Here is an 11,410-nt window from a genome sequence, read left to right as displayed (position 1 = left end):
ATCTCTTTTCCTAATTTGTGGCTTTTTACTGAGGAAATGTCTTCTTCCATTATTTGACAATGTAACGTGATGAGAGAGACTTAAGAAGAGGAAAAACTCTGCCCCAAATCAGAGTGCTAATAATCATAATAATTAAAGTGTTAGTTTTTTATTTTTAGATTGTCTCTAATAAGCCACTTGGCCTTTAAAATCAATAAGTTTTACAGTAAGATTCTCTTCACTTATTAATGTTAGATAATAATAAAATATTTCTGTGTAAATATTTTCCTGGTGAAAAATTGCTGTGAAATTTCAAATGTGAATATAGTCAGTTCCTCCTCTATGAACTTTTTTCATGTAATACCTTATTAATAAAGATCGAATCCCTTTCTTTTCTAGATAAGAACTAAAAGAACTAAATAGGGAAGCATTCATATTTCAAGATCTCTAAGAAGAGGTAGCAAATATCTAATATGGAACAAAACCCTTGTGACTCAAATAATGAGGATCTTTTATCAAGTAGTGGCATTACATCCAATGCAGGTAAGTAATTTTTATAAAACAAAATGGGAAAAAAATTAGAACTAAGCAGTCTTCGTAATATTCATTCAAGCTGCTATTTTTTCAGTATGTTTTGATTTTAACTGTGCAAGGCACAGACCTTGCTCATGAATGTTTACCAGATTATTTATAATTCTGCCTTATGAGGAAGAAATTGTTTAGTCTTTTAAAAATAGCATATCTATTTTTTAGCATGTGTTTACATTATTTTTTGGTTTGAAGATTGTTTTCAAGTTGAGGAACTTAAGCACATGCCACGTTTCTCTAAATGCCTTCTCTTCCTCGGTCTGCTCTAAGCCCCAATTCTGCATCATGGTGACTTCTTTTCTCTCACGCCCCCCGCCCCCCATCCAGTCAGGTACCAAGTCCTGCTTTCTCTATTCTCAGAAATGTGTCTTGAGTGCATTTTCCCTCTCCATTCCCATGACTGCTGTCCTAGTTCAGGCCCCCCATCAACTCTGATGAAAATTATTTCAGTCAACAGAGAGCAGGCAGGAAAACAGAAACAGTAGGAATAAACAGGTGACATTTAATACAGGGAATTGACAACACAGGTGTTGAAAGAGCTGAGAAGGCTCAGAGATGAGCCACTGTAGGAAGCTGCTACCAGCCTTTGGGCTAGAAGGACCCTCAGAATGGGAACTGTCATAAGGCGTAGGTACAAGCAGGAGCTAGAGCCATGGGGACGGCTGCCTGTGGGAGCTGAAGCCACCCCTCACTGCCAGAAGCCTGTCAGAGGCAGGAGAGAGGAGCGGTCCCTTAGCTTCTCCCTTCCTCTGGCCTTCTGGTCTTTTGCCGGTACCTCCCACTGCGAACCGTCCTGGAAACAAGTTGGGAACGGGGCCTAGGAAAAGAAGTTCTCTACAACACACAGCAGAATAGGGGCAGGACAGAGAATGGATTATCTTGGAGTCAGGCAGGTGACCTGCACAGCCGTAATTGCTTTCCCTGTCATGTCTGTCTCATCTGAAAGAATGCAGCCAGAGTTTATTCTCAGTTATAGGTGTTGTTTCACCGTTTCTAAGCGCAGTGAAACAGTGCTGAAAACTTTTATTTTGGCACCTTTATTTTGTAAAAGCTTCTGCTCCTTAGGCTGCTCATGCCATTGTCACCTCCATCCTACTATAGCCATCAACCCTGCTCACCTCCCCATCTACACGATATCCCTCATCCTCAGGGACATGGGCACTTAGCTCATGGGCTGTCTCTCCCTCCCCAGGCACATCATCATCCCGTAATACCATCGCCCTCATGGACGACCCGTCTAAGATCTTAGACTCACGGCTTCTCCACCTTTTTAGTTCTAATTGTTTTGACCTGTACTCTAGCTACTCACTTTCCTATCTTGGATCTTATTGCCAAGAACTGTTGGACTTCTGGAATCCAGCCTGCTATCTTCTAGCACTCTCACTCTCTTATTCCTGCAACACTTATTTTTCTGCCTCATGAAGGTAGTGGTTCTCAACCATGGCTCCACGTGAAAATCACTTTTTGAGACTTTAAACTTTTAAATGGCTTAGAACCACACCTAGAGAGGCTAATTCGGGAGATCTGGAATGGGGCTTGGGCACCACTGTTTTTTTTTTTTTTAAAGCTCTCCTTGTGTTCCTGGTTTACAACAAGGGCTGAGAACAGCTGCTCTACCTTCTGCTATTTTCTCCTCAACTATCAACCTCTTCCTATCTTCACTTTCTTTATCACTTGCCAATATCCTCAGCTTCCTCTTTCTCTTATTCTTCTTTGCACTCTTACAGGAGAATCCCAGTCCTTTCAGGCTGACTGCCTTTTCCATTTTTGTCCTGGGCTGCTGGAAGAAAATACACTAATGTGGATTTTCCACCAATTTGCCACTTGAGAGTCATAGTTTGCCATCTCAGCTGGGCCCCCGATGCTGCTGAGGAATCTTTCTCTTAATCTTAGCCAGTTCTGTCTCTAATTTCTCACCACACTTATTTCAAAATTACACCATTCTCAAGCCCCTCACTCTGCCACCATCTTCCTCACTCTCAGATGACATCGTTTCCTGATTTGCAGAGAAAATACGCCATTCGGCTGGCATTCTCCTACCCTCTCCTCTGCTGCCCCTAAGACTCACTGTTCTTCACAGTCCGTGCCTCTTCATAGTTCCGTGGAGGAGGTACCCTCCTAATTTGCTACTCATGCTTTAATTCCCACCCCCGCTCGCAGCAGCTCAGCCTCCTCGGAGGTTTGGCTCCAGGATCTCTGCAGAGTCTTGGGCCCCACTCACTCCGATATCTTCAGTCCCTCTCTCTCCATTTGTACTTATCCATCAAAGTAAACATGCTAAATCTCTCCAAGCCTAAAACCACTAACAAGGAAATATAACAAACCAAAACAACAAAAATGAAAACCTCTCCTCAACCTGCGCCTTCCGTGCGCCTTCTTCCTTCACAGCTGTGCCGTCTGAAAGACAAGTCTGTGTTCACTTGTCCACATCTTCACCATCCATTCACTCTGTGAACCACTGCCTTAGGACTTTTGAACCTAGTATTCCAATGAAATCACTCTGGCCATAATGACTAGATTTTCTCTTTTTTGCCAAATGCAGTGAACTCTTCCCCCTGCCCAACATTTTATTTCGAATTTTTTCAAAATGGTCGAACAATTGAAAAAATAGTACGTTGAATACATTAAATACCCTTCAACTGATGCACCAGTTGTCAGCATTTTATCATATTTGCTTTATCTCTATGCCTACAATTTATATTTCGTTTTGCTGAAGTTGAAGGCATCATTATTCATGCCTCAAAACCTGCATGTGCATCTCCTTAGAAAAAGGATGATTTCCTACATTGCCACATCATTGTATCTGAGAAAATTACTGTCTATGCAGTTATCATCTAATTCATATTCATATTTAAATTTCCCCAGTTGTTCCAAAAAAAGTTTTACTTAGCATTTTAAAAAATCTAGAGATCATGCACTGTATTTTGTTGTTTGGTCTCTTTATTCTCTTTAAATCTGTAACCATCCTCCCTCCTTTTGTTGTTGTTTCTCATAGCATTTTCCTTAAGAGTCCAGACCAGTTGTATTGTAGGATGTTCCACATTCTAGATTTTTTCTGATTGTTTCTCATGTTTAGATTCAGATGAAACTCATTTGGCAAGAGTTTTACGTAGGTGACAATTTATACTTTTACATCATACTTTAGGGAACACATAATGCCAGATCCTGCTAATTTACAGTCATATTTTCTCCTTTACAATAAATAAGTAACCTATAGGATGGCCCTTTGAGACCTTGTGAATATCCTAGTACTAAATAACCTTCCATTCAGTGGTTTTAGCGTCAATTGAAGATCCTTACTTGAATCAATTATTACATTGATGATTTCTAATTTTTTTTTTTTTTTTTTTTTTTTTTTTTTTTGCGGTACCCGGACCTCTCACTGTTGTGGTCTCTCCCACTGCGGAGCACAGGCTCCAGACGTGCAGGCTCAGCGGCCATGGCTCACGGGCCCAGCCGCTCCGCGGCATGTGGGATCTTCCCGGACCAGGGAACGAACCCGTGTCCCCTGCATCGGCAGGCGGACTCTCAACCACTGAGCCACCAGGGAAGCCCGATGATTTCTAATTTCACCATAGTTATTAACCTACATTTTTCAGGAAAGAAAAGCTTTTCTTTTATTATTATCACTCTAGATCCATAGGTTGTTTTTAATTCACAGTGCTATAATGTATCGTTGTCACTGTTGTTTTGATGCTCAGTTGTACCAAATTTGGCCAGCCCCTTTAAGCCAATTCTGTGTCTTTTTAAAACATGGCCCACTTCATTAGTTTCTGGCACATCAGAATGTTCCAGGCTGTACTTTTCCTCCTGTTCCACCAGACCTGGAATCAGCTATTCACTAAAGAGCCCTGGTTCCTTCTAGTAGGAAATAGTATTCACACACCAAGATCTCGTGTGCTTATTGCTACTGAAGTGTCACTGTGTCTAGGAGTGTTCAGTGTCTAAAGCTTGGAATTAGATTTTTTTCCCTTCAGTTCACACTGGTAATTCTCAAATCCAGTACCACAGAGTTCTTCCTCATCTTCCCCCCATTCCATATCTGTATTTCCCTTACAGTGAAAACTCAAGTTTCCAACAACTTCAGTGTGTTTACTTGTTTTCTCTCTTACACGGTACACACAAAATTGTTTCAGAATTGTAACGACACCTGTTATATTAACAGCCTACCTGCTAAGTTAAGTTCACGTGCAGTCAGGGTACTGTGTTCTAAAGTTATTTGAAAGGGACTATTTTCTCTGTGAGGTTATGTTGTCAACTTACTGTACACTTAGGTTTATTTTTTTCTGTTAGTTTTCAATTTTATTTTTTGAATATGTATAACATGTATACGGCTCAAAAGTGAAAACTTTATAAAAAGGTATATTCAGTAGAGTCTTGCTGCCATCCCTATGTTTTCCATTCTGTTTCCACCCATCCCTATACTCCTATAGATAGCTGTTTTCATGAGATTCTGTCTTATTGTTCCAGCGTTTCTTTTGTGCAAAATTAAGCAAATGCCACACATAGACACATATCCATATATGTACATACATGTACACATACACATACACTCTTGTTTCTCCTTTCTTACAAAGAGGGAAATTAACCTCCACCTATTTAAGGGAGGAGTAGCAAAGAATATGTGGACATATTTTAAAACCACTGCAAGTTTACTTTCTGGTCACAGATTATCTATATTTCTCTCACATGCAAAATATATTCACTTTCCTAAGAAGGCCCCTAATAGCCTGATCACACTACAGCACTCCCTGAAAGGCCAGAATACCTTTACCTAAATTAGATTCAAGTATGGATGAAACTCCTTAATTGTAATCCCTTAAATATAGCTCCTTGAGTAGAGTTCCTCATTATCTGAAGACTTGTGACACCCAACATGCAATGGTAGCCAGGCACAGGATAACCACTGTCCACTCCTATTGAGGAAGCAGTAAACAGGAAGCACATATGTCTGGAAGCACATATGCACACAGTTCTGAAATCCAGCTGGGCACAGGCTGACCACTCAGGACTAGCTGATGGATTAGGACCCAGGCCTGGGGATAAGTCTCCATGGTTCCTGGCACCATCCACTGGACTCTTGGGTCTGACTCTGAGTTCTCCCTTTTGCATGAAAGGTAGCATATGTTTCCAGCTGGGTGGCTTTTTTCAGCCTGCTTGTAGAAAAGCCTCTCTCCATCTCATACTGTCTCTGTCCCTCAGTTTAAGCCAGCGGTGGTTCTTGAAAATCTTCGTGTGTCTTCTGTGACTCTTACTGGGTTTGACGTCCTTTGTCTTCCTTTTAAATGTGAATATTTCCTCAGAGTGCTCTGCTTGATCCTCTTCTCTTTTCACTCTGTACGCTGCCCCTAGATGATCCCCTTGACTCCAAGGATTCATTAGAACTCATATGCTGTTGACTCCCAGAAGCTTATCTCTAAAGTAAAACACTCTCCCAGACTTCAAGTCCATGTACAGTATTTGCAAATCAACTTCGTTACTTGGACGTTGCTGAAGCCGGAAACTAAAGAGAAATCTTTGATGTCTCCCTCTCTCTTACTTACCACATATATTTCTTAAATTCATGCCCTTGTTTCTAGCTCTGCTGTCTCTGCTTTAGGGCAGACCCTTGCCATGCCTTGCCTGAACTGTTGAAAGCCTTCTTCTACTTTGAGCTTCTACCTTCATTTTTATCCCCATCCAATGCATTCTCTACACTGAAGCCAGAGAGCCTTTTCAGAACACAAGTGTAGGTTATATTACCCCTATCTTCAAGTCCTTTAATGATTCCCTAGAGCTTTCACAATGAAATCCAAATTCCTTGGCATGACCACAAGGCCCTTCGTGATATGTCCTACATTTTCATTCTCATATCTGGCCACTACTTCCTTTCACCCATAGTATGCCACGCTGCTTCAAGACCCCTCGCCAATAATGATGGTGTTCTCACTGCCTGGAATGCTCTTCCTCTTCTCCTGTCTTCCAAACTAGTTACTTCTTACTCATAGATGCTTCAAGACTAATTCAAGTATCACTTGATCACTGTCAAGTAAAACTACCCCCTCCTCCCTAACCTGTTCCTCCTTTTTACCTTGTGCTCTTCTCTCTCAGAGACACTCTCACTTTTCTGTTTTCCCCATGAGACCTTGAGCTCCTTCAGGGTTCAATAAGGGAATCTACCTGGGATAATGTTTGCCACAAAATTATTTTTTTATTAAGTTAGTTAATTGGTTAATTAATTATTTAATATTTAGGTTCTTCAGGTTCATTTTTTATGTCATCTATTCGTGGAACAATAATTGAAAACACATCTTCAACTGGGACTTTGACGCAAATCCCTTTTTTCCCTAAATATGAAGTGGAACTTGATTCTCACAGAAAAGTCATTCCTTACCCTGGAAAGGAACACATTGAACGTGTTTTGGAAGAATATTCACATCAAGTCAAAGATTTGCAGAGAAGACTAAATGAAGTGAGTTACATTCTTTTCCTCCAGTATCTGATACCATTTTGGGGAGACAGTGAGGCACAGAGCTTTGGAATAGAGCCCAAACTTTCTGGAAAAAAAACTTAATAATGGATTCATGGGACTTCCCTGGTGGTGCAGTATTCACCTCCCAATGTAGGGGACATGGGTTTGATCCCTGGTCAGGGAACTAGATCCCAAATGCGTACCACAACTAAGAGTTTGCATGCCATAGCTAAGGAGCTCACCGGCCACAGCTAAGACCCAGCACAAAATCACCAAAAATAAATAAACAAAATTTTAAAAAATAATAATAATGGATTCATTGGTTAAACTTGTTAATTTGGCCTATACCTTCTATTTCACTATTAAAAATTGGACTGATGAAAAGTCTACACACCCATTTGTCTTTTGTTAATAATAAGTCATAATGCCTTGTCTTAATGGTGTAATTTTTTTCCAGTTTTATTGAGCTATAATCAACATACAGCACTGCATAAGTTTAAGGTGTACAACATAATGAATTGACTTATATATATCATGAAATGATGACCACAATAAATCTACTTAACATTTATCATCTCATATAGATAAAAAAAAAAATTTTTTTTCCTAGTCATAAGAACTCTTAGGATTACTCTCTTAACAACTGTCATATATACCATACAACAGTGTTAATTGTAGTCATCATGTTGTACATTACATCCCCGGTACTTATGTTGTACCTTTTGATCACCTTCATCCAATTCCCCCTCTCCCCACATCCCTGTTTGGTAACCACAAATCTGATCTCTTTCTGTGTAAGTTTTTTTGGTTTTTTGTTTTTTAGATTCCACATGTAAGTGAGATCATATGATACTTGTGTTTCTCTGTCTGATGTATTTCACTTAGCATAATGCCCTCGGCGTCCATCCATGTTGTCGTAAATGGCAGGATTTCCTCCTTTTTCTGGCTGAATAATATTCCATTGTGTGTGTGTGTATATATACACACACATACATACATACCTCAACTTCTTTATCCATTCGTCTGTCAGGAGACACTTAGGTTGTTTCCATGTCTTGGCTATTATAAAGCATGCTGCTATGAACATGGGGGTGCAGGTATCGCTTCGACATAGTGTTTTCATTTCCTTTGGATATATTTCCAGAAGTGGAATTGATGGATCATATGTTAGTTCTCTTCTTGACTTTTTGAGGATCCTCCATACTGTTTTCCGTAGTGGCTGCACCAGTTTTTTATAATCCCATCAGTAGTACAGGAAGGTTCCCTTCTCTCCACATTCTCGCCAGCATTTGTTATCTCTTGCCTTTTTGATGTTAGCCATTCCAACAGGTGTGAGGTGATATCTCATTGTGGTTTTGATTTGCATTTTCCTAGTGATTAGTGGTATTGAGCATCTTTTCATGTGCCTGTTGGTCATTCGTATTTCTTCTTTGGAAAAATGTCTATTTGGATCCTTTGCCCGTTTTTAATTAGATTATTTGGATTTTTGCTATTGAGTTATATGAGTTCTTTATATATTTTGGATGTTAACCCCTTATCAGATATAGGATGTGCAAATACCATTTTCTCCCAATCCATAGGTTGTCATTTTCATTTTGTTAATTGTTTCTTTTGCTGTGCTCTTGGTGTAATCTTAGTGAAACTTGAATAGCTCAAAATGTTATAATTAATGACATTCATCTATAATTATAATTAGTAGTTGGTTCAGGCCTGCTGTCCTGCTTTCAGGATACCTGGTTTTTCTTTACAAAGCAGTTGGTAGGGGGTCGGTTTTTAGATGCATGTGTATACACCATAGCTAAGTAGTGTATAGAAGTTATTCGATAAAAATTTCAAGTGGACCTTGCCTAGAATCAAGCTGGCTTTAGTCAGCTTTACAGCTGCAGGTTGGATCCTGATAGTCTATAGCCTAGAAGTCAAACTTATACAAAGGCCTTTGTGATCGAATTTTTTTCGCTGTACATTTTAGCCTCTTCGGCTACCTGTTCCCTATATGTACCCTCCATTCTAGCGATATCACTCTTCCCTGGATGTGCCATTCTGTTCTAGACCTTCATGCCTTTGCCCAAGTCATTTCCTCTTCTCTGCCTGTCTACCTGTTAAATTCTTATTATCCATCAAGACTCAGCTCAAGCATTTCCTTCTCTGAAGCCTTTCCTCTAGACACAAGTAGGTGTGTTCTCCTCTGTACACTTGTTGCTCTTCATACACACGTCTATTGTACTATTTAGTACGTTTTATTATATTCATTAACGGATTGTTCTACTTCATCAGAATGTGTGAGCACTTAAAAAAATAACTATAAATTTATTAAGTGCTGAAAATGAGATACCATTGTATTATGTAGAGGGGATGCAAAGATGAATAAGATAGGACTCATAAGGAGTTCATAGTCTTGAAGGGGGCCTGGCATATAAACAAATAATGACAATACTTTATGATAAGTGCACTAAAGAGATGGATTGATGATAGATAGATAGATGAAACACAGAGGTACCAATGAGGAAAAGAAGCAATGTCAGTTAATTTTCCAAGTCTATCCTCTGGCGGAGTATGTGACACTTGACTGGCTCCCAATAAATTAGTTAAATCAGTAAATAAATAACAGGGCTATTTGGGTACTTACAATATTTATCGCAAACCTCCTATGTAACAGATACTATGCTAGGTACTGGATATATAAAAATGGAAAAGTTGTGGTCCTTTTTATGTACACATTTACAGTCTTATAGCTGAGATATTTAAAATAGAAAATGATAGTAACAGGACATGTATGCTGCAGTAGGGGTAAGCGGTGATGCTAAATCTAATCAATCCGTTACATTCCTTGTCTTACTTGACTTTCCAACAACATTTGACACACATGACAATTCTCTTCCTCTTGAAGTGCTCTTTTCTCTTAGGTCTCATGGAAACACACTCTCCTGATTTTCCTCCAGCTCATTCTTTTTCAGTTTCTTATTCCAGCAAAACCCTCCATAGACAGTAATAGTGATTCCCATAGCTTCTGTTGCCATTTATATGTAAGTGAATGTTCAGTTTATATTTCTGGTCAGACCTCTTAACTGGTCTCCACACCAGTTAGTGTACCTGTGTTCCTACTGGACATTTCTACTTGAAATGTTTCTCAGGCTCCATAAACTCAACATTTCCAGTTGCATACCTGATCTTTCCCCCAAACCTTTCTTCTAGCTGTATATGGTGCCACATTTATATTGTTGCACAGGACAAAAACCTGATTCATTCCTGATACCTCTTCATTTTCCCTGACATCCACTTTACTACCAAGTCCATCCAGTGTACCACATATATTTCTCAAATATGGAAATGTTTTCATTTCCACTGTTACCATCCAAAGTTCAGACTACTCTAGCCGTTCACCTGGACTATTAGAAAAGAAGGTAAAGGATCTTACCTTATATTGACTATATAAACATTGTCAACTGCAGAATTAGGTAGTAACCTATTATATTTCCTTTCCTGTGTAATGTTTGTTTTTCCTGTGGTTCCTAATTGCCTTGCTTTTTCCTTATACTGTTGATATTTACCTTTATCATATCCTCATTAAAAAATTATTATATAGGTTTTCTATCAAACCTCCTTTAACCCAGGACCCTTTAGGAGTTCTTCTGTCTAGTCTCGATGAGTTTCTTCTTAGGTCTGCTGTATAGATATTTTCTTGGGATTCCTATCACTGCTTTCCTGGTTGAATTCATGATTTCCAGGATTCACTGTTTTCTCTTTTCCTCTTTCTTGATTTATTTCTTCATTTAGTCAAAACACATCTTTAGAAACTTTTAAGAAGTATATGGGACATACATTATATGAATTTTTTCATTCTGATAATGACTTAAGCTGGATAAAGCTGAAAGTTATTTTCTCTCAGTCCTTTGAAAATATTGTGTGCCCTTGCACAGACTGAGAAGATGTCTATCTGATTCTTGTTCCTTTGTAGATGATATGTTTTCACTTAATTGGGGTCCACCTTTGGAAACTTTAGGGTCTTTATCTCTGAAATTCCACTATGATGTTCTTAAGTGTGGATTTTTGTTTTTTCCTTCCCTGTGCTAGTACCAAAAGGGACTCAGTGGACCCTTTTGGCCTGCAGATTTGTGCCCTTCAGCTTTGAGGAATTCAGGTTTTTTTGGTTTCTTTTTTCTTTGATAGTTTTTTTCTGTTTTCTCAATTCTCTCTTTCTGAAGCTCCTGTTAGTCAGATATTAGCTCCTAGGTTGAACCTCTAAATCTCTTACCTTTTCTTTCAAAATTTTTGTCTACTTTTTTACTTTTGGGGTGCATTTCTTGACTTCCATCATTTCTATTGCAACTTTTTAGTTTGCAACCATATTTTTAATTTCCAAGAACTCTCTCTTCTCCTCTGATCACTTCTCTG

At 39.1% G+C, this 11,410-nt stretch overlaps 1 protein-coding gene across 1 annotated transcript in view; it reads left to right on the top strand.

Annotated features, from left to right (window-relative positions):
* Positions 1-418: 418 nt before the first annotated feature.
* Positions 419-11,410, top strand: part of CCDC158 (coiled-coil domain containing 158) — an 83,871-nt gene continuing 72,879 nt past the window's right edge. The window contains exons 1-2 of the mRNA XM_067734721.1: positions 419-522; positions 6,801-7,018. Of these exons, the coding sequence (XP_067590822.1) occupies positions 453-522; positions 6,801-7,018 (288 nt within the window). The 5' untranslated portion in view covers positions 419-452. The remainder of the gene's footprint in view (positions 523-6,800; positions 7,019-11,410) is intronic.

Source organism: Pseudorca crassidens, chromosome 4 (assembly GCF_039906515.1).
Source record: "Pseudorca crassidens isolate mPseCra1 chromosome 4, mPseCra1.hap1, whole genome shotgun sequence".
Taxonomy (NCBI): Eukaryota; Metazoa; Chordata; class Mammalia; order Artiodactyla; family Delphinidae; genus Pseudorca; species Pseudorca crassidens.
Note: the sequence above shows the minus strand (reverse complement) of the source record. Positions and strands in the feature narration are given on the sequence as shown.